At 39.6% G+C, this 23,850-nt stretch overlaps 1 protein-coding gene across 1 annotated transcript; it reads right to left on the bottom strand.

The window, feature by feature from the left end:
* Positions 1 to 21,787: 21,787 nt before the first annotated feature.
* On the bottom strand, positions 21,788 to 22,797 carry LOC118974509 (olfactory receptor 4A16-like). The gene has a single exon (XM_037027960.1). It carries the CDS (start codon positions 22,795 to 22,797, stop codon positions 21,850 to 21,852), a length of 948 nt encoding a protein of 315 aa, XP_036883855.1. The 3' UTR covers positions 21,788 to 21,849.
* Positions 22,798 to 23,850: the final 1,053 nt, after the last annotated feature.

Below are 23,850 nucleotides of genomic sequence, written 5' to 3'. Positions count from 1 at the left end.
GAATATATAGATTATTTTGAAGTGAATAACATCTTAACAATTCTGAATTTCATAATTCCTGAACATGATGTATCCAATTATTTAGGTGTTTAAAAACTTAATTCTGAGAAGATGTGTAAGTTTAGTCTAGGGATCTTGCTCATCTTTTCCTAAGTATTTATATTTTCAGATGCTATTGTAAAAGGTGCTTAAATGGTTGTGTGGTGGTTTTTTTTGCACTTTTTAATTCTTTAATCTTTTTCATCCTAGGTCTAATGGTATATTTTTTTTCCAAATTTTTTCCCCAATTTTTTTCCAATTTTTTTCCTTATTTATTTTTCAAGTACAGTTTTCTGTCTATTACTCCCTTCCCATCCCACCCCCTTACTGCCCCCTCCCTCCCATTTTTCACCCTTCTCGGTTTTTGTCCATGTATCCTTTATATATGTTCCTCTAAATCCCTCCCTTATTTCCCCTGAAATTCCCTCACCTCTCCCCTCTGGTCACTGTCAGCCTGTTCTCTATTTCAGTGTCTTTGGTTATATTTTGCTTGCTTGTTTGTTTTGTTGTTTAGCTTCCTGTTAAAGGTGAGATCATAGAGTATTTGTCCTTCAACACCTGGCTTATTTCTTTTTTTTTTAATATAATTTTTATTTAATTCTTTTTCACTTACAGGTTTCTGTCTTATATTCCCAACCCTGCCCATCCCCCGCCCCATGCTCCCTGCCTCCCTCCCCTTTCCACCCCCCACCCTTAGTTATTGTCCATGTGTCCTTTATACTTGTTCATGTGAGTCCATTCCCTTTTCCCCTATAATTCTCTCCCCTCTGGACCCTGTCAACCTGTTCCATATTTGAGTGTCATTGGTCGTATTTCGCTTGCATGTTTGGTTTGTTTAGAATCCTGTTAACGGTGAGATCATATGATATTTGTCTTTCACCGCCTGGCTTATTTCGCTCAGCATAATGCTTACCAGTTCCATCCATGATGTTGCAAAGGGTAGTAGTTCCTTCTTCCTTTCTGCGGCATAGAATTCCATTGTGTAAATGTACCATAGTTTTGTAACACCTGGCTTATTTCACTCAGCATAATGCTTTCCAGTTCCATCCATGCTGTTGCAAAAGGTAGGAGCTCCTTCTTTCTTTCTGCTGCATAAAATTCCATTTTGTATATGTAGTATAGTTTTTTGATCCATTCATTTACTGACGGGCACCTAGGTTGCTTCCAACTCTTGGCTAATGTAAATTGTGCTGCTCTGAACATTGGCATGCACATGTTCTTTGGGATTGGTGTTTTAGGGTTCTTAGGATACAATCCTAGCAGTGGAGTTGCTGGGTCAAAAGGAAGGTCCAATTTTAGTTTTCTGAGAAAATTCCATACTGTTTTCCATAATGGTTGTACCAGTCTGCAATCCCACCAACAGTGGACCAGAGTCCCCTTTTCCCCACACCCTCTCCAACATTTGTTGTTTATTGCTTTGTTTATAGTAGACATTCTCAGCGGTGTAAAGTGGTATCTCATTGTTGTTTTAATTTGCATCTCTCTGATATCAAGCGATATTGAGCATCTTTTCATGTGTCTTTGGATCCTCTGTATGTCCTCCTTGGAGAAGTGTCTGTTAAAGTCCTTTCCCCATGTTTTAATTGGGTTAGTTGTCTTCTTCGAGTGAAGTCCTGTGAGTTCTTTGTATATTTCGGAGATTAAACCTTTGTCTGAGGTATCATTGGCAAATATGTTTTCCCATACAGTTGGTTGTCTTTTTATTTTAATGCTGTTTTCTTTAGCTGCGCAGAAGCCTTTTATTTTGATGAGACCCCATTTGTTTATTCTTTCCTTTATATTCCTTGCTCTAGGGGACATATCAGTAAAAATGTTGCTGCGTGAAATATCTGATATTTTCCTGCCAATGTTCTCCTCTAGGACTTTAATGGTGTCATGACTTATATTTAAGTCTTTTATCCACCTTGAGTTTACTTTGGTGTATGGTGTAAGTTGGTGCTCAAGTTTCATTTTTTTGCATGTAGCTGTCCAGTTCTCCCAACACCATTTGTGGAAGAGGCTATCTTTACCCCATTTTATGTTACTGCCCCCTTTGTGGAATATTAATTGACTGTAGAGGGTTTGGCTTATTTCTGGATTCTCTTTTCTGGTCCATTGGTCTATGTGCCTGTTTTTATGCCAGTACCAGGCTGTTTTGATTACAGTGGCCTTGTAATACAGTTTGATATCAGGTATTGTGATCCCTCCTACTTTGTTCTTCTTTCTTAACAGTGCAGCTGCTCTTTGGGGTCTTTTATGGTTCCACATAAATTTTTGAAGTGTTTGTTCTATGTCTGTGAAATATGCCATTTGTACTTCAATAGGTATTGCATTGAATCTGTAAATTGCTTTGGGTAGTATGGACATTTTGATGATGTTAATTCTTCCAATCCATGAGCATGGTATATGTTTCCATTTGTTTGTGTCTTCCTTGATTTCTTTCTTCAGTGTTATGTAGTTTTCTGAGTACAGGTCTTTTATCTCCTTGGTTAGAATAATTCCCAGATATTTTATTTTTCTTTTTGCTATATCGAATGGGATTTTTTTTTTGATTTCTGCTTCTGCTGATTCATTGTTAGTATACAGAAATGCCTTTGATTTCTGGATATTGACTTTGTATCCCGCTGTTTTGCCAAATCTATTTATTAGTTCGAGCAATTTTTTGGTAGAGTCTATAGGATTTTCCATGTACACTATCATGTCATCTGCAAACAATGACAGTTTTGTTTCGTCCTTTCCAATTTGAATGCCTTTTATTTCCTTTTCTTGCCTGATCGCTGAGGCTAAAAGTTCCAATACTATATTAAATAGAAGTGGTGAAAGTGGACAACCTTGTCTTGTTCCCTATCTTAGTGGAAAAGCTTTTAGTTTTTGCCCATTGAGTATGATGTTGGCTGTAGGTCTTTCATATTTGGCCTTTATTATAGTGAGGAATGCTCCCTCTATTCCCACTTTGCTGAGTACCTTTATCATAAATGGGTGTTGTACCTAATCAAAAGTCTTTTCCACATCTATTGATATGATCATGTGGTTTTTGTCCTTGCTTTTTTCTATGTGGTGTATTACATTTACTGATTTGCGGATATCGAACCATCCTTGCATCCCTGGGATGAATCCCACTTGGTCATGGTTGTATGATCTTTTTGATGTATTGGTGGGTGTGATTTGCCAATATTTTGTTGAGGATTTTAGCATCTATGTTCATCAGCGATATTGGCCTACAGTTTTTTTTATTTGTTGTGTCTCTATCTGGTTTTGGAATTAGGATAATGTGGGCTTCATAAAAAGAGTTTGGGAATTTCCCGTCATTTTGGATTTTTTGGAATAGTCTGTGAAGAATAGGGGTTAGCTTTTCCTTAAATGCTTTGTAGAATTCTCCTGTGAAAACCTCTGGTCCAGGGCTTTTGTGTGATGGGAGTTTTGTTATCACTGCTTCAATTTCATATGCTGTTATTGGTCTGTTCAGGCTTTCTACTTCTTCATTGAGTTTTGGTAGATTATATTTTTCTAGAAATTTGTCCATTTCACCTGGGTTTTCAAATTTTTTTGCATACAGTCTTCATAGTAATCCCTTACAATCCCTTCTATTTCTGTGGTATCAGTTGTAATCATCCATCCTTCCTTTCTGATTGTGTTTGTTTATTTGGGTCCTCTCTCTTCTTTTCTTAATGAGCCTACTTAAAGGCTTGTCTATTTTGTTTATCTTTTCAAAAAACCAGCTCTTGGATTCATTGATTCTTAGAATTGTGCTTTTAGTCTCTATGTCATTTAATTCTGCTCTGCTCTTGGTTATTTCCTTCCTTCTATTTGCTCTGGGCTGTCTTTGTTGTTGTTCCTCAAGTTCTTGGAGGCATCGGGTTAGGTCGTTTGTTTGAAATGTTTCTATTTTCTTTAGGTAAGCCTGTATTGCTATGAACTTCCCTGTCAGGACTGCCTTCACTGTGTCCCATAAGTTTTGGGTTGTTGTGAGTTCATTTTCATTTGTTTCCAGAAATTTTTTTATTTCTTTCCTGATTTCTATCTTGACCCATTCATTGTTTAATACCATATCATTCAGTCTCCATGATTTTTGGTGTTTTTGGTTTTTTCCTGTGGCGTTAGTTTCCAATTTCAGTCCCTTGTGATCAGAGAAAATGCTTGGTATGATTTCTATTTTCCTAAATTTGTTGAGTCTCGTTTTGTATCCTATCATGTGGTCTATCGTGGAAAATGTTCCATGTGAATTTGAAAAGAATGTGTATTTAGGTTCTTTGTAATGGAGGGTTCTATATATATCAGTCAAGTCCATTTCATCTAGGGTGTTGTTTAATGCAGCTATATCTATGTTGATATTTCGTTTGCAAGATCTGTCCATTTTTGACAGTGGGGTGTTTAAATCCCCTATTGTAATTGTGTTGCTGTCAATATCTTTCTTAAAATCTTGTAAGATTTTCCTTATATATTTGGGTGCTCCTATGTTGGGTGCATATATATTTATGATGTTAATGTCTTCTTGGTGGATTCTTCCCTTGAGTATTATGAAGTGACCTTCTGGGTCTCTCTTTATGGCCCTTTTTTGAGGTGCATTTTGTGTGATATGAGAATTCCTACCCTGGCTTTTTCTTTTCTTGTCCATTTGCTTGGAAAATTTGTTTCCATCCTTTCACTTTCATTCTGTGATGGACTTTTGTCCTGAGGTTGGTCTCTTGTAGGCAGCATATGTGTGGGTCATGCTTTCTTATCCATTGATCTATTCTATGTCTTTTGATTGGAGCATTTAATCCATTTACATTTAAGGTTATTATTGCTAGGTACTTATTCATTACAATTTCTTGTACCACAGTTCCTCTCTGTCTCTCTCTTTTCCTTCCTTTCCTTAAAGTAGTCCTTTTAGTATTTCTTGTAGAGGTGGTTTGATGGAGGCAAAAAGGCATAGTCTTTTAGGCTTCTTTTGTCTTGGAAGCTCTTTATTTGGCCTTCTATCTTGTTTGAGAGCCTTGCTACATAAAGTAGCCTTGGTTGTAGGCCTCTGGTTCTCATTACTTGAAATATTTCTTGCCATTCTCTTCTTGCTTGGAGTGTTTCCATTGAGAACTCAGTAGCTAACCTTATTGGGGCTCCCTTGTATGTTACTTCCTTCTTCTCCCTTGCTGCCTTTAAGATTTTCTCTTTGTCTTGGAATTTTGCCATTTTAATGATAATATTTCTTGAAGTGGGCCTCTTTGGATTCCTCTTGAATGGGACTCTTTGTGATTCCTGGATTCCTATAACTTTTTCTCTCATCAAATTAGGAAAATTTCCATCATTACTCTTTCAAATAGGTGTTCTATCCCTTGTGTTTCTTCTTTTCCTTCTCGTATTCCTATTATTTGGATATTATTATGTTTCATATTATCTTGCATTTCTCTTAGTCCCTCTTCATTCCTTTTGGTTTGTTTGTTTTGTTTTTTTAAAGATTTTTATCTTTAGAGGGGAAGGGAAGGAGAGAGGGAGAGAAACGTCAATACATGGTTTCCTTTCGTGCATCCACTGCTGGGAGTTGGCGTGCAGGGAACTGGCGTGCAACCCAGGCATGTGTCCTGACTGAGAATCAAACTGCGATCATCTGAGTCGCAGGCCCTTGCTCAATCCACTGAGCTATACCAGCCAGGGCCCTCTTCATTCTTTTTGAGCCTCTTTTCCCTTTCTTACTCTTTCTGGTAGATTTTTTCTACTGTGTCCTCCAACTCACTGATGCGATCTTCTGCCTCATCGATCCTACTTTTCATTCCTTCTATTGTGTACTTCAGTTCCGAAATTGTATTCTTCATTTCCTCTTGGCCTTTGCTGATAGTTTCTATTTCCTTTTTCATGTTGATATAGTTTGCGGAGAGCTCATTGCAGCTCCCCTCTAGTTTCTGGTAGTTCCCCTCTAGTTTCTGATAGTTCATGTGAGCTCTTTGAATTTCCTGATAACTAGTGCTTTGAATTCAATATCTGATAGCTGACTTGCCTCTCTTTCATCTGACATTATTTCTGGGACTTCCACCTTTTCTTTCATTTGGGCATTGTTTCTTTGTTTTCCCATTGCTTATGAGACTCTTCTTGTTAGCTTCAGCTTCTTTTATTCATCTGTTCTGACTCCCTGGGTTTATGGTGTGAACTTCTGTGGTTGAATACCTGTGAAATTCAGTGGTGCAGTTTCCTCCAGGTATCTTAATGTTCTCCACTTCCACCTATTCCTTTCTTTGTGTGTGTGTGATCAGTTGGAGGGGGAGGCAAAATGGTTTATGACAGCAGGAGAGTTCTTTATGATATTTACAGTCACAGCTGGTAGAGAAGAGATAGAAGATCTTTCGGCTCTATATAGTGTTAACTGTAATCTTCAACCCAATTTGCCACTTTTAAGAAAGGATAGACCAAAGACAAGTCTCTTATCAGGGAGGGAAGGTTTGTGAGTTGTATCTGGAAAGCAGTGAGGTTGCGGGTGGTCAGATTTTGAGGTAAGGTGAGAGTAAAGAATAGTAAATAGATGTAGCTTGTGTGCAAGTAGAGTTAATCACTACAGTAATAGAATTCAGGAACCTGTAAAGTGGACTAAGACCCAAGAGATGTGTTGTGAAGTATTTACAGTGGTATAGAAAGCAACATACAAACAAACACACAAAGGAAGGGCAAGAGAAGTGAGGAAAAAGGAATAAGTTTGGGGTGAAAGGAGGAAGGACTAAAACAGGGAAAAAGAAAAGAGGGGAACAGAGTACTGAGAGATACAGCAACAATAAAATTGAAAAAATAAACGATTACTGAAAAAAAGTTTAAAAAAAGTTTAAAAAAAACCCCCAAACTCCTGCCTTTTTGGTTTCAAACTGTCCAATCCGGTTTTTCTGGTTTTGGCAGGACCCCTATGTGGGCCTGGTAATAGGCCCAGGTGCACACCCTCCTGCCAGCCAGGCTACCAGATGGGGTGCGGGCACCCCCCCACCCGAAAGGCTGCCTGGGTCCCACGGGATGTGGTACCGGTCCTTCCCAGTCCTGTGGCTGGTTGAGAAGCAAGTCAAGCTGCCTTCACAGGAGAGCACCTCAGTCCACTTTCCAGTAAAAACTTCTCCAGAAAGCGTGCCTCTCAGCCCAGCCCAATCCTCAACATGACTGGTTAGGACAATGCTCCTCTCAAATTTCCTGGGCTGGCAGGCTGGTGGGCTGGTGACCTCAGAGATTGCAACTGAACATGGCCCCCTGTCTTTGCCACCCTCCCTGCTCACCTAGGCAGACAGGTCTCTGCCACCCAGCCCCACCTAGATGGTGAGGGAGGGAGCCAGCTCTTCCAAGGACCCCTCAGCTGGCCCAATGCTCCAGTAGGTGCTGGGCTCCCTATGAGTCCTCCATGACACTGGCCATGGACGGAAGCCTCTATATCCCTAAGGAGGCAGCAGCGGCGGCTCTGAGGAGTTTTGGGCTGGGTGAGGGCAGCCAGCCCTGCTGCTTCCACTTTTGTCTTTACTCATAGTTTCTGGGCTCCCGATGAGTCCTCTCTGACAGACGCCCTGATGCTGGCCGTAGACAGAAGCCTCTGGGCCCTGGAAGCTGCGGCAGCAGCAGCTCAGAGGTCTTTACGCGTTTGCAAATGGCTGCTGGTCCTGCCGCTGCTGCTTTTGTCTTTACTCACAGGTGGCAGGCTCCAGATGAGTTCTCTGTGGCAGACCCCCCTATCGCTGGGCCTTCGCCCCTGTAGCTGTGCGCAGGTGGAAGCCCCTGGGCCCCGACTGCTGCGGCTGCTGCGCTCCTGCTCCGAGGTCTTTAAGCGCTAGCCAATGGCTGCTGTCCCACCGCCACCACCGCCACCCTTGACTTTACTCAAGGTTGCCTGGCTCCTGATGAGTTCTCCATGGCAGAAGCTTGTGTCGCTGGGCACAGATGGAAGGAAGCCTCTGGGCTCTGACCACTGTGGCAGCCCGGGCTCCAGGGCTGTTATGCGCCAGCCCAGGGCTACCACCACCCTGGCTGCCTCCATTCTTACTCGCGCCCTGAGACCCCAATGATCTATAGCTGTCTGGTTCGTCACTATCACTGGTCTCTTATTTTCATAAATGCTGGGGAATTGTGGGTTGGGGAACTGATTGCACTGTTCTTCAGTAAATATGCCAGGACTTCCTCCCAGGGGTACGAGAACCGGGGTCACTCAGTCCTACTCTGCCACCATTTTCTGCACTTCTTAGCTTCTCACAGAGCTCACAAAACTGGTCAGGGTTATGCACCGTGCCTACCTCCTGCAACCTAAGGGTTATTCTGGAGCGTCCAACTTAAATACATTTTCATCATAAAATAAATTATGTATGTTAAAAACTTCTTGAAGGTCATTTTAAATAATAAGTTGTTATAATAGATAAAAACCTTTTAAGAAAAAAAATGGAATTTTCCAAGAGTGATGTGATAGATGAAATCAAAATGTGAGAGAATATACAAATGTAACATATTTGTGTAAGAACACTCATAATTATAGCATAAGTAATATAAGGGAAATACTTGTTAAAAAATTAAAGAAGAACAAAAATTTGTAACAAATATACACATAAATTTAATCTAGAAAGAGTTTAACAAAATTCATCAGCAAAATTCTTATTCTAAGAGATCAATTCAAGAATAACAATAAGGTACAAAGTCCATGGAGTGGATTCTATGTCCCAGTCATTGAGGGGGGAACACAGAGCACAAAGACACTGAAGTAGCTTTCCCTGACTTCACAGAGATCATTGAATGCAGACAATTAACTAAGATTTTTGTCTTATCACATGAAGTAACTATACAAATTTAAGAATTATCTAACTACCTGTCTTCCTACTTCTGAGCTTCCGCTCCAGAATTCTATAGAACTCTGACAAGTGGACAATTTACAATTATTTCTCACAGGTCTAGAAGCTGAGAAGACCAGGTCAAGGTGCTGGCAGCTGCAGTGTCTGGTGAGGCCTTGCTTCCTAGTTCACAGACAGCCATCTTCCCTATGCAGGGTTCTCACCTGGCATAAATGATAAGAGCTCTTTGGTCTCCATAATAAGGATAAGAATTCTATTCATAAGAACTCCATATTCATGACCAAGTCACTTCCCAAATGCCCCACCTCCACATACAACCACATTAAGCTACTTCTTAACTCAGCCCCAGAGGTACAGGGACAGTGTGTGGGGTCTGTGAGCAGATGTTCCATAGATAATATATATCACTCAGTAGAAATTTCATCTAACGTTCACGAAGAAACAGGTAAGGGTGCAGCTTAAGTGAAAAGAAATGTCGCCCATTGTCAGTGTCTAACAACACATTGGGTCTCTGAGACCATCTGTGTTGAACTTAAAACAGCCCCACCACTGTATGCAGCGGTCTGTGGGTGTCAACTCTATACAGAAGCTATGGCATTTAAGCCTCAACTTTGTGAGGTCTGTGAAGTGTCAGACCCCAAGATGACAACTATTTACTTAGGTAGAACATCTAGTATACTACTGAAATCATAAACCTGCACAGCGTTTAATGACACAGTAGGGAGAAGATGGCAGTGAGGTAAGTGGGAGCAGGGCCCAATTCTCCCTGTTCCCAGCTGGAACACCTGACTGATCTTCGGAGGAACAAAGTGAACAACCAATGGAATCCCAGTTTATATGAAGTTTGGAGGCAAAAACTTGGAGAACACATTGCAAAACAGATGGTGAGGAGAATGCTCTGGGACAGTAAGGTTCCTGGGATCTGTATGGGGACCAAGGCTGTTGTGGCCCCCACCTGCCCCTGTTGCAGGATACAGGGAGGAGAGTTAGAGCACCAGCTTCCTCTCCTGCCAGAGCAGTGAGGGCAGCCTGGCACCAGGGGTTACCTGGATGCTGGAAGTTGCTGGGGAGAATAGAGAAGAATTTAGAGACACACATAGGCAGTATACATCCACTGGGACTGTGGTTTCAGCAAGAGAGTAATCAGGGTCCGAGGCTACACCTGGAGAAAGGAGGGGTGGGGCCACGTAGGACCCTGACTCCCATGGTCTCCAGACTGGCTGGAAGGTTGGGCTGTGTGAAAAGCAGGGCACTTGTTAAGAACAGCAAGCAGCTGTTTTGTAAGGAACTCTCAACAGTGGCTGGCTTGCCCTGAGGGTGATTTGAGCTGCACCTGCCCAGAAACTGACTGACTAGTTGAGCAGAACCATGCTCCCCACTTACCTCGGCCTCAAAATATGAGATTGGCTCAAAGTGGGCACCCAGAGACTGAGTAGCTGAGAAGAACCACAGGCCTGGCTTGTCCGGGGTTCCACGCCCAAGATTGACTCATGTTGTGTGCCCAAAGACTGAGTGGCTGATTTGAGCCTGGCATCTCACAGAGTACCTGGGCCAATGGAGGCCAGGAAACTGTAAATATTGTGACCCAGACCTGGTCCCCATCCTCTTAAACCATAGGAAGGGAGAAAAGAGAAGCTGAGCACCCCAATTTCTGAGGCATCTAGGAAGACCAGAAGAACTCACTGAAGAGGTTTAAAGTCAGTAGGAGGCGTATTCTTTTTTACTTTTATGTTTGATCCTTTCTCTCTCTTTTTCCTTCCTTTTTTTTCTTCCCATGGATGAGACAATAAGACAAGAAGTTATGAAGGGTCCAGAGACACATCAAAAGTGGCAGTACAAGGCTGACCCCCAAAACTGAGAAACTGAGACAACTGTCACTTTGCTATCCCACAGAGCTGGCATTTTACTGTTCATGTGTAATAGTATTATCTCTTCATTATTTCTACCACTTTTATTTTATTAGTATTTTTAATTCTCATTCTTCTGTTTAGTTTTCCAGGTTTTCTTTCTCTGTTTAATTGCATTGCTTGGTTTTCCTTATGCTCTGTTTATTGTCTCTTTAATTTTTCTTTTTTTCCTTCACTCATGTTACAATAATACACAACTCTTGATCAAGTACTTTCCATTCTGGTTCTCCAAATTATATATTTCTTGTCATATCATTGTTGTTCCAGTAATATTATACACAATTGTTGTTCCATACAATTTTACGTACAGCAAACCTCCCTGAACTTAGCCCACTTCACTTCAATCCTGAGCATTATTATTGTGGTTAACTCAGTTATCTCTCACACTTGACTACTTTCTAACCTTTACTATCACTGTACCCCATCACCTAACCTTGCTCAGTTTTCTGCATTCACCTCACAATCATCCTCCCCTCTAATAAGAGTCTTATCTCCCTTTCACCTTTTATAAAAGGTGGCTAGTTGAGTGACATATCACAGTTCGCGTTATATTTATCCTAAGAATCTCCTATGTCTACTCTACATGCTTAAAAACCATCAAATACTCTCTGACGCTGTCTTAATCTATTTTGCCTAGTCCCTGACACTGATCACATACAAGAATAGGTAGGAACTACAAACATCAGTATACCTGCTAGAGGAGAGAAACCACCAACGAAGGAACCACCAAAAGATAAAAACCCAACTACAACAAGAGAGCCCACACAAAGAGAAGAAAGGGCAAACCTACAGCATCCAGCCCAGGAGATCAAAGAGACCACACCACTGAACCTCATACAATGCCTATCATAGATGTTCACCCTACAAAGACAGCTACCAAAGCAAAACATCTGGGAGCACACAAACAAACAAACAAAATGAGTCACCTAAAATGGGAGACAAAAAAAGAACATGAAACCAAAAGGAATGGAAGACTCCCAACTAAAAGAGATAAACAAAATGGAGGCAACAAAACCGTCGGATATAAAATTCAAAATAATGGTTATAAAGATGCTCAAGGAACTCACAGACAACTACAAGGACCTGAGTGAGAACTACATCAGCATGAAAAAGAAAAGAGAAACTATGAACAAAAAAGAGGAAGAAATGAACAAGAAAATCTCAGGAAAAAAAACGCACTAAAAGAAATTGCAAGCAGGCTGCATGAAGCAGGGGACCAAATCACTGAGCTGGAGGAAGAGGTAAAAGAAGGAAAAAACACCTAGATAGAGCAAGAAAACCAAAAGAGACTCAGAAAGAATGACAAGGTGGTAAGGGAAGTATAGGACAACATGAAATAAAATAATAGAGGTATGATAGGGATACCAGAAGGAGAAGAAGAAGACCAAGGGATAGAAGACCTGTTTGAAAAGTAATGATGGAAAACTTCCCTAATGTGATGAGAAAAAAATTTACCCAACTTCCTAAAACCCGGAGAGTCCCAATCCAGAGGAACTTAAAGAGGCCCACCCGAAGATACACCATAATTAGAATGCCAAAATTACAAAACAAAGAAAAAATCTTAAAGGCAGCAAGGGAGGAACAAGAAGTCACATACGGGGGAGCCCTGATAAGGCTAGCAGCTGACTTCTCCAAGGAAACTCTCAAAGGCCAGAGAGAATGGCAAGAAATATTCCAAATAATGAAAACCAGAGGCCTGCAACCAGGGCTACTTTACCCAGCAAGGCTCTCAATTAATATGGAAGGACAAATATGGAGCTTCCAAGGCAAAAGATGTCTAAAAAAAATGCACCTCCACCAAACCAGATCTGCAAGAGATGCTAAAGGGACTGCTTTAATAAAAGGAGGGAAAAGAGCCAGAGAGAGGAGCATAGGTACAAAAAAATGGCAATGAGTAATTACCTATCAATAATAACCTTAAACATAAACAGATTAAATGCTCCAATCAAAAGACATAGAATAGCTGAATGAATTGGAAAGCATGTCCCACACATATGCTGCCTACAAGGGACCCACCTCAGCACAAAAGACCTACACAGACTGATAGTGAAGGGCTAGAAACAAATTTTCTGAGCAAACAAACATAGAAAATAAGCCGGAGTAGCAATTCTCACATCGGGCAAAATGGACTACAAAAAAAAGACCATAAAAACAAACCCATCAGGTCACTGTAAAATACTAGAGGGCAGAATCCATCAAGAAGACATAAACATTGTAAATATTTATACACCCAACATAAGAGCACCCAAGACACATAACGGAAATCTTGGAGGACTTCAAGAAACATATAGACAGCAACACAATCATAGTAGAGGATTCCAATACCCCACTGTCAACAATAGATAGATCTTTCCAACAAAATATCAACAAAGATATTGCAGCATTGACCATTGTCCTAGATCAGATGAACTTAACTGATATATACAGAGACTTTCAACCCAGAGAAACAAAATTCACATTCTTTTCAAAGGCACATGGAACACTTTGAAAGATAAACTACATAATAAGACACAAAACAAGCCTCAACAAATTCAAGAAAATTGAAATCGCATCAAGCACTTTCTCTAACCACAAGGGTCTGATAGTAATTTTGTAGTAATTTCTACAAATTACTAGAAGCCAATCTCAAGGTTAAAACTCAAAAACACTCAAACTCATGGAGATTGAAGAGCATGTTATTAATGAATAGCTCTAGAATGAGATGGAGGAAGAAATCAAAAAGTTTCTGGAAACAAATTAAAATGAACTCACAACAACCCAAAACTTGTGGGACACAGTAAAGTCAGTCCTGAGAAGGAAGTTCATAGCGATACAGGCCTACCAAACAAACATAAGATCATTTCAACTAAACAACGTAACCCTATGCCTACAAGAACTCAAAGAACAACAATGAAGACAACACAGAGAAAGTACAAGGAAAGAAATAACCAACATCAGAGCAGAATTAAATGACATGGAGACTACAAGCACAACTATAAGAATCAATAAATCCAGGAGCTGGTTTATTGAAAAAATAAACAAAATTGACGAGCCTTTAAGCAGACTAATCAATGAAGAAAGAGAAAGGACCTAAATACACACAACCATAAATGAAAGGGGAAAGATCACAACTGATACCATAGACACACAAAGGATTGTAAGAAATTACTACAAAAAACGATATGCCAAGAAATTTGAAAACCTACACAAAATGGACAAATTTTTAGAAAAATAGAATCTTCCAAACTCAATGAAGTACAAGCAGAAAGCCTGAACAGACCAATAACAGCTGACAAAAATTGAAGCAGTAATCAAAAAGCTCCCAACACACAAAAGCCCTAGACCTGATGGTGTCACAGGAGAATTCTACAAAGAACTTAAGAAAGAACTAACTCCTATTTTTCACAGACTATTTCAAAACATCCAAGAAGATGAAAGGCTCCAAAACTCTTTTTATGAAGCCAGCATTATCCTAATCCCAAAACCAGATAAAGACACAATAAAGAAAGAAAGCCTCAGACCAATATCACTGATGAACGTAGATGCTCAAATCCTCAATGTAATATTGGCAAACCGCATCCGGCAATTCATTAAAAGGATCATACAACATGACCAAGTGGGACTCATCCCAGGGATGCCAGGATAATACAATATTCACAAAGCAATAAAAGTAGTACATCACATAAACAAAAGCAAAGGCAAAAATCACATGATCATATCAATAGATGCAGGAAAAGTACTTGATAAGGCACAGCACACATTTATGACAAAAACACTCAGTCAAGTGGGAATAGAGGGAGCATTTCTCAGCATAATAAAAGCCATATATGAGATACCTACAGCCAACATCATACTCAATGGACAAAACCTGAAATCTTTCCCACTAAGATCAGAAACTAGACAAGATTGTCAACTTTCACCCCTTGTAATCAACATAGTATTGGAAGTCCTAGCCACAGCAATCAGACAACAAAATAAAAGGCATCCAAATTGAAAAGGAGGCAGAAAAACTGTCATTGCTTGCAAATGACATGATAGTCTATATACAAAATCCCATAGAACCCACCAAAAAAAAAACCCAGCTCGACTTATTGAATGAATTTGGCAAAACAGCAGGATACTAAATCAATATTGAGAAATCAAACTCAGTTTTGTACACCAACACTGAAACATCACAAACAGAAATCAGGAAATAAAAATTCCATGTGATATAGCCACAAGAAAAATAAAATATCTAGAAATAAACAAAACCAAGGAGGTAAAACACTGTACACACTAAACTACACAACACTGAAAAAAGAAGTTTAAAATGACACAAAAACAGGGAAACATATACCGTGTTCATGGATCAGAAGAATTAACATCATCAAAATGTCCATACTACCCAAAGCAATTTAATACATTCAACTCAATACCTATTAAAGCACCAATGGCCTATTTCACAGGTATGGAACAAACATTTCAAAAAATTGTATGGAACCATAAATGACCCCAAATAGCTGCAGCAATTTTGAGAAAGAAGAGTAAAGTAAGAGGGATCACAATACCTGATATCAAACTGTATTACAAGGCCACTGTAATCACTGGCATAAGAACAGACACATGGACCAATGGAACAGAATAAAGAGCCTAGAAATAAACATAAGTCTCTATTGTAAATTAATATTTGACAAAGGGAGTGCTGAACAGCTCTATGTACCAGTTCCCCTAACAGGATCATCTCAGTGACCCATCTTCGACTTCACTGACTTGCTTGCTCAGATCTACTGTTGAACCACTTCAGTGGATTTCTTATTTCAGTTATTGTCCACAATTTATTTGTGTTCCTTTTCATGATTTTCATCTGTTTATTTATATAAGCCACTTGCAAAAGAAACATTGTTTTATAGTTTTTTTCCTTCAGCTCTCTAGACGTGGTTTTCTCTAGTGTTTTGAATATTTTAAAATAACTAGTCTATGCCACTGATCTCACAAGTTTTCCCATTACTCAAAAGCATCCAATATGATAAAATGATGAAATGAGATGGTGAAGTCTCCATGTCAGTGCCACTTGAGACAAAAGACAGCACAAAACAATGTTGGTTTTTTAATCCTAAAGGATAGCTATATACTTCAGCCATGCCTATACTGAAATCAGGCCATCTCTCCTGTACTCAGAACACACAAAAGGCAGTGAATCAAATGTAGAAGTCAGAATGAGCTTCATCATTCTTACACCTATTACACAGGATAACCCACCTAAGGTATCTTTGATTCAGTTACTTGGAAGTTTGAACTTGGTACATTTGAAAGCCCTGCTGCCCAAAGACAAATACTTGTACCAATGAACAGAATCATGGTTCCATTACTTTTTCAAAGGAAAATGTCCATGGTTATGTTGGGCTCCCCAGGCTATGAAACAAGAAGTTCCCTGGACTGAGTTGAGTGCTTGGTCCTAATTAATGACGAAAAATTGGTTTGCTAAACACAAATGAAGACGTGAAATACAATATCTCCTTCTACTCCCATGCCCAGTAGACAGCAATGAGAAACAGGGGGAAAACACCAAATCAAAACCCTTACAGATTTGACTGCAATGGTAATTAAGGTTTCAATGATCTGACTGGATAATATTCTCTGTCTATCCAAGAAATTGGCAGAATGTGAAAGGAATACAAAATTGCTGGTCGAGAAGCTACAGTTGTTAACTTTGATCACATGAAAATCCGTGGAAGCTTAGACTGAAGTGGCTGGTTTTTTTAATGTACTTATTTCTTTATCTCTATCTTTCCCCCCTCTGCTACTTTATATGAAGAGCATTGGTGGTTTATATTTCAATTAGGTTGGAAATGGGAGTATGTCTGAGGTGAAATCAATTGATGATATGAAAATTAACGGGACATTTCATGTTTTCTGTGTTGGGGAGAGAGTTTTACTTTCCATCCAAAGTTGTAAGTGAATAGTAGAAGCAAAAAGGGCGGGTGTTACAGATGAGCTACATTTGCTCCTGTACAACCAACTCTGGTATTTTCCACCTTATTCTGGTCCCTAAGAAACTGACTGCTAAAATGGTCACCGACCAAGCTAACTCACCCTCTAGCTGTTGGTTAAGTTCAGCCAATGGAAGGAAGTAACAGAATACCAGACAGTGAAGAGACATTAAGGTATTAATTCATATGCTAGTTTCCTTCATGGGCCAATTTGGAAATGACTATACTCAAGGCACAACTGCTGTCAAATTAACCTCCTTTTTCTGTTATATTTATTCCCATGTTCAGAAAAAAATTTATTCCTTTTTCTTCATAACTGAGGTAGTAATGATGTCCCACCATTGCTAGTCCTGGGTACTTCACCATTTTTTAAAGTTTCTTTGCTTTTAATAATTTTTGTTGCTATTCAGGTACAGTTTTGTGCCTTTTCCCTTCACCTGTCTCCACTACCCCAGCCTTCCTCACCTCTCTCCCCTGCTCTACCCAACACTTGTTATTGTCCACATGTCCTTTATACTTGTACCTGTTAACCCTTCACCTTTTCCCCTACAATCCCATACCTTCTCCCATCTGGTCTTAAATTTGGTAAACATTTTGCAAACAGTTTACAGTAGGGGTTTGTTTTTTTTTTTTAATGAGTGATATCTTTTTCTTGGAGGACACTGCAGTTGATAATTTTTAATAAAAACATTTTTATAGAGAAATACCACAGTCATTTCTATTAAAGCTAAGTTCAGGTTTCCTCTCCTCACAGTTATTGCATCATTTATTCCTTTGCTAAGTAATATAAAATGAGAAATAGGATATAAAATATCAGAAAGATATTAGAAACAGAAATCATTCATATCATTAGTGTTCAGCAATATCCCAAAAGGTGAGTCTTAAGTGAATCTTAAAGAACTACAGAAATACTCACATTTTTATGTTTCTAGAAAGAAGGATTCAATGTGATCAATATATCAATTCCTTTCCACGTTAGTTAGACATTTAATATACTGTGTGTCAAAATGCTGGTATGTTTCTAAGACCTCTGAAATCATTCTAATCATTATGAGGAAAATAGTTGCTGGAAACAGAAAACATTGTTTTCAATAAGACTATTGTGTAATAGACCTCTTAACAGATATCAACAACTACTTACAAGACCTAAAGTAATGTACTATTGTCCTAAGAATAATAAACCGATTAAAAGAAAAGAGATTCTAGAAATGGGTACACAGCTCTTTAAAATTTATCATAAATATGACATATCAGATTAGAAAAGTAGGTTGCATCTTTGAAAAATGTGTTGAAAATTTTGGTTTTATCAGAGCAGAAAGCCCTTGGTCAAGTAGTTTTAAATTCCTTACACACACGCACACACACCAACACACATGTATAAACACAAGCAGGAATGTAACTGATAAAACGTCTTTAGGAGAAAACTATAACCATCCATAAAAGTGAGCATGCAAACAGCCTACCCAACACAAAGCAATTTCTTTCAGGATGTCCATAGCAGCATACAGTAGGACACTGGCTGAATGGGTTCAAAACACATGGTATATTTAGACAGGGAATAATACAGAGCACAGAACTGGTGGGACTACAGAGATGAGCAACAACATGATTAAATCTGAGGAAGTCAACATTGTGTATAAAAGACTCAAAAAACATAGTACTATGTAGCATAATTTTAATAAAGGTAAAGCATATGAAACTGTACACTCTATAAATTAAGGATACATACATATACAGTTAAACAATTTTTATCTATGATAAATACAATATTGAACCTTAGGATTACATCTGGAAAGAAGGAGGGGAATGGTATACACAAGTAATTTCAATATTGATCGTATTCTGGGTATAAATTGCATATATTATTGGTATACATGAAGAAATACATAATAAAATTTTTCAGTAAGTAAGGTATTAATGTTTTGAGTTAGAAAATAAAGAAACTGTTACAAAACATAGATGATGTTCCTAAAATACAGTGGAAGGAATTCCATGTTCTATCTAATTTGTGATATTCTGGAGAGGCTACACACTGAGGAAATAAAACTTTTTTAAGATAAGATTGAAAAACAAAATTTTGTCTTTATAAAAACAAATCATTATTAAGTCTACAATTTAAAGTATTGAAGATGAAGGCAACTTTTAAGGAATACATTGCTGTGTAAAATAACACATTTCTTTACCCAATCTTCAGTGTCATGAAGTCAAAATAAGCTCATCTACACTTGTAAGAATGGCAAAAAGGCACATACTAACTAGTGAGGAAAAGCATGAAAAGATGTTTACAACTTGGATTAGTAAGGTATTCTATACTCTAGTCAAGAACGAGCATCTGTTTTTTTTTTTGTTTTTTTTTTGTCAACTATCCCATTTGGATTCATCCCAACCTGTGAATGAATCCAACATCACATCTAACAGAACTGCTCCATAATTGTGCATTTAACCAAATATGGTATCATCTCCCATCTAGACACCCTGTACTTCAAATGCACAGGCATCACAATGAGGAGCAGAAATAATCTGGAAGACAAAATGCTTAAGGCAGCTGCTAAACCCTGTTGTATGCACAGAATGACAAACATCAAAATTTCGAAATAAAGTACAAACTGACAGTAACCAGAGGGGATAGGGATAGGGATGCTGGGGGAAAATCGGGGGAGGGCCATCAATGAACATGTCTGAAGATAATGGACAAAGCCAAACAGTGTAAGTTTACGGGGGAGGTGGAGATGGCTGGGGTAGAGAAGCATGGTGGAGTGAAAATGAAGACAACTGTACTTGAACAACAATCAATTAACACATACATACATACACACATACATACCACTGTTTTCACATTAGACATTCATTCTGAACATTACCCAAATTGATTTCTCATTATTTGGAGTAAAACCAAATTTTTCAAGGTAACTTGCTTTTCACTTTCTAAGGGAAAAATAAATTATTCTAATGCACATTTCAATATAAATGATAGAGAACAAACTGACAATGATCACAGGGGAGGAGGTAGGGGCATAGTAGAGAAAAGGGGAAGAGGCAAGCCAAGAAACATGAATAAGGGATTCATGGGCATGCACAGTGTGGGATACATTGACCATGAGGTGGGGGTTGGTGGTGTGGGGAAGGGGAGAGCAACAGAAATGAAATCAAGACAACTCTAACTGAACAATAAAAAAAGTTACAAGGTGACTTTGTTTATTTTGTTAATAATAGGAAAAATATCTATGCCTTTTTATTCACCCTTCAGAATTTCTGCTTTAGATTGATTTTAACATCACAGGACAATTTGTTCGACTTTTTGTTTTTTTTAAATATATTTTATTGATTATACCATTACCGTTGTTCTATTCCCCACCTTCGTTCCCTTCCACCCGCACCCTCCGTCCCCCACCATTATCCCCCCCCTTAGTTTTTAACCACGTGTCTCAAGTTCTTTGGATTCTATATTTCCCCCACTATTCTTGCCCTCCCTCCTATCTATTTTCTACCTTCCATCTATGCTATTTTCTGTGCCTTCTCCCCCTCCCACCCCCCTGTTTCTAACCCTCCATGTGTTCTTCATTACTATGGTTCCACTCCTGATCTAGCTGTCCTCTTGGTTTGCTTTTGTTTTAGGTGCGGTTGTTAATAACGGTGTGTTTGCTGTCCTTTCACTGTTCATATTTTTCATCCTCTTTTTCTTATATAAGTCCCTTTAGCATTTCATATAATAAGGGCTTGGTGATGATGAACTCCTTGAACTTGACCTTATCTGAGAAGCACTTTATCTGTCCTTCCATTCTAAATGAAAGTTTTGCTGGATAAAGCAATCTTGGCTGTAGGTCTTTGGATTTCTTGACTTGGAATACTTCTTTCCACCCCTTCTTGCCTGTAAGGTCTCTTTTGAGAAATCCACTGACATTCTGATTGGTACTCCTTTGTAGGTGACTGTCCCCTTATCCCTTGATGCTTCTACGATTCTCTCCTTCATTTTGGTCTTGGCTAATGTAATTATGATGTGCCTTGGTGTGTTCCTTCTTGGGTCCAACTTCTTTGGCACTCCCTGAGCTTCCTGGATTTCCTGGAAGTCTATTTCCTTTGCCAGACTGGGGAAGTTCTCTTTTATTATTTGTTCAAATACGTTTCCCACTCGTGGCTCTTTCTTTCCCCCTTCTGGTACCCCTATAATTTGGATGTTGGGACATTTAAAGATGTCCTGGAGGTTCCTAAGGCTCTCCTCATGTTTTTGAATTCTCATTTCTTCATTCCTTTCTGGTGGGATGTTTTGTTCTTCCTTCTGGTCCATTCCACTGATTTGAGTCCCCGTTTCCTTTCCATCACTATTGGTTTCCTGTGCATCTCCCTTCATTTCAATTAGTTTAGCCTTCATATGTTCCTCTAATTTGTGACTTTGTTCCTCTAATTTGGGACTATAATCTACCAGTTCTGTGAGCATCCTGATAAATAGTGTCTTGAATTGTGCTTCTGAGAGGCTGGCAATTCCTCGGTCGCTTAGAATTATTGGCTCTGGGACTTTGAGTTCTTCTAGCACCATCTTTTGGGCTGTTCGTGCCTGTTCTGTAGCAGGATCAGAGCCCTAAAGTGTTCACTAGAACAGGGCAACTAAGTTGCTGTGTTGTGACGTTGTATGTGGGGGCGGGGTCAAAGAGGGACATTGGCTTCCCGTCTGCCGCATGCCGCCGCGGCCCTGGCGCCCCAGCCACCACAGTCACCAGGCCCTCGTGTTTCATTCCACTGCACGAGAGTGTGCCACCGCTGTCAGCCCTCCACCACTGGGGTCTCCGTGGTCTGTCTCAGTGTGCGCGAATGTGCGCCCGCGGTCTGCCCCGAACCCCAACTGGTTCCCTCTATCTGCGTGCCTGGGTCGGGGGCCCTGTCCTGCCCGACCCTGCTCGCTGTTGGCTCCGCCCCTCTTACCATCCCCATTGAACGGTTAGATATAGTCGGATTTCCGTATAATTCAATTTTCTGTCCTTTGGTTCTGTCTTTGTTTCTCCAAACCTTTGTTGTATTTAAACTTGGTTTGTGGGAGAAGGCACAGTGTTTCCACCTATGCCTCCATCTTGGCAGAAGTCTCAATTTGTTCTACTTTTTGATAGCTTCTATGACTAAAGAAAAGCATCCCAAGAAAACTCATTGGGTTGACTAACTCATCCACTGTTAGAATGAACTACTTGTTTATTGCTTCAGAATTAGTAACAGGTGCATTCAATATGAATGACACATTCTCAGTCTATCTATAGCTAACTTCCTACACCACAGTTTCTTCATAGCATTAGTCATATCTGAATTTCTCAAAGTGTATATTAGAGGATTCAACATGGGAGTGATAAGCCTATAAGCCACACTTATGAATTTATCAACAGATAAGTGGGAAACAGGTCTAACATACATAAAAATGCAGGGAACAAAAAAGAGAACAACCACCGTGATGTGGGAAAAACAAGTAGACAGGGCTTTGCGCCTGCCTTCCTGACTGTGAGTTTTAAGGGAATTGAGGATGACTCCATAGGATGTTAGTAAACAAATAAAGACAACTGTACAGATTGTTCCACCATTGTCAACCATAGTGAGGCTTAAGACATAGGTGTCAGTGCAGGCAAGTTTTAATAGTGGGTACATGTCACACATGAAGTGGTCAATGATATTGGGGCCACAAAAGGGAAGGGTGTACACAAAGATAAGTTGAACCAGAGAATGAACAAAACCTCCAGCCAGGGACACCACCAACAGCAGGATGCAAACCTGTCTATTCATGGTGGTCATGTAGTGCAGTGGTTTACAGATGGCCACATAGCGATCATAGGCCATGGCCACCAGAAGGAAGATCTCAGCACCTCCAAAAAGGTGTTCCAAAAAGAGCTGTCCCATGCAAGCTGAGAAGGAAATTGTCTTTTGACCACAGAGGAGGTCTATGATGAATTTGGGTGAACTGACAGTGGAATACAATGCATCAATGAGTGACAGATAGACAAGGAAGAGGTACATGGGGGAGCCCAGAGAGGGGCTGGCAAAAACAGTCACCACAATGAGCAGGTTGCCCACCATAGTCACAAGGTAAATGAGTAAAAATATGACAAATAATGCTTTCTGGCCCCCAGGACCCTGCGTGAGGCCCAGGAGGACAAATTCTGTCACATTGTTACTATATTCCATTCAGTCTCCTCTAACGCCTGTTTCTAGGAGGAGAGGTCAGGAGAAGCGACCTGTAATGAAATGATGAACACACTATGAATACATCCAGTATATCTTGGAGTATATATTCATTATATTATCTTCTACAGGGGTTTACACACAATAAAGTTTTGGTGAAGATCAGTGAGTTCTTCTTAATAGCCTATTGCATCCTCCCTTGACAATTCTGTTTCTCCTCACATTATTTGGTTTCGGCTACAAGTCAAGGTTTTCTGCCTCGGTCTTAGTAGATGGTGGACAGAGAAAAGTATCAAAGGCCCTACAGCCAGCTGTGTCTTTCACAGAGCCTAGTTAAACTGTCAGTCCTGGGAACACAAGTCAGCAGTGACTTACTCTCTGGTAGTGGCAAAACAAAATCTCTAAACAAATTGGCATGATGTCAGTCCTGTGAGTTGGCAATATTTGTGGGGAGTATAACAGATGTAGCATCAAAAATAATGCCTTTTTTTTGAATAATGCACTTCAATTATGATAAATTGCTATTAGGTATTCAGTCCTTTATGCCTCAAAGGATGCTCAGTCTTCATGGATCTCTCATTAAATTTCCACAGACTGGAATACATCAAATTATGACAAAATTAGCCAATTGTTCCCTAAAGCAATTACCCAGTTGAACTCTGTGACGGTCATCAATTTTTCTGCTTCTTTTTTATAGTATTCGATTTTTAAGAAGTTATGTAATCTGTGTCTATCCTACAACCCTCAACACAGAGACACTATTTAGATTTTCACCAAATATTTTTGAACTTCAGTGACTCATGACAATCATGAACTCTTATGTTACCAGCAGGTATTATTTCGTTCAATACTATTGCAGTGACCCAGGTATTGAGAAATGAGAATTCTTTTCAGACACTGGATAGAGAGAAAAATACAATGAGACTTGGTTATATTGATAATTCCTCCAAGGTACTGAGAGTATTCAGAAATGGAGCTTTAGTGCCCAGGTTCCAAAAATCAGCATACTCATGGGAAGAGCCCAACACCAGTGTAAAAAGGCATGGGGTTGAGTCA

The sequence above is a fragment of the Sturnira hondurensis genome, unplaced genomic scaffold, assembly GCF_014824575.4.
Source record: "Sturnira hondurensis isolate 20B ecotype Veracruz unplaced genomic scaffold, ASM1482457v3 Scaffold0019433, whole genome shotgun sequence".
Taxonomy (NCBI): domain Eukaryota; kingdom Metazoa; phylum Chordata; class Mammalia; order Chiroptera; family Phyllostomidae; genus Sturnira; species Sturnira hondurensis.
Note: the sequence above shows the minus strand (reverse complement) of the source record. Positions and strands in the feature narration are given on the sequence as shown.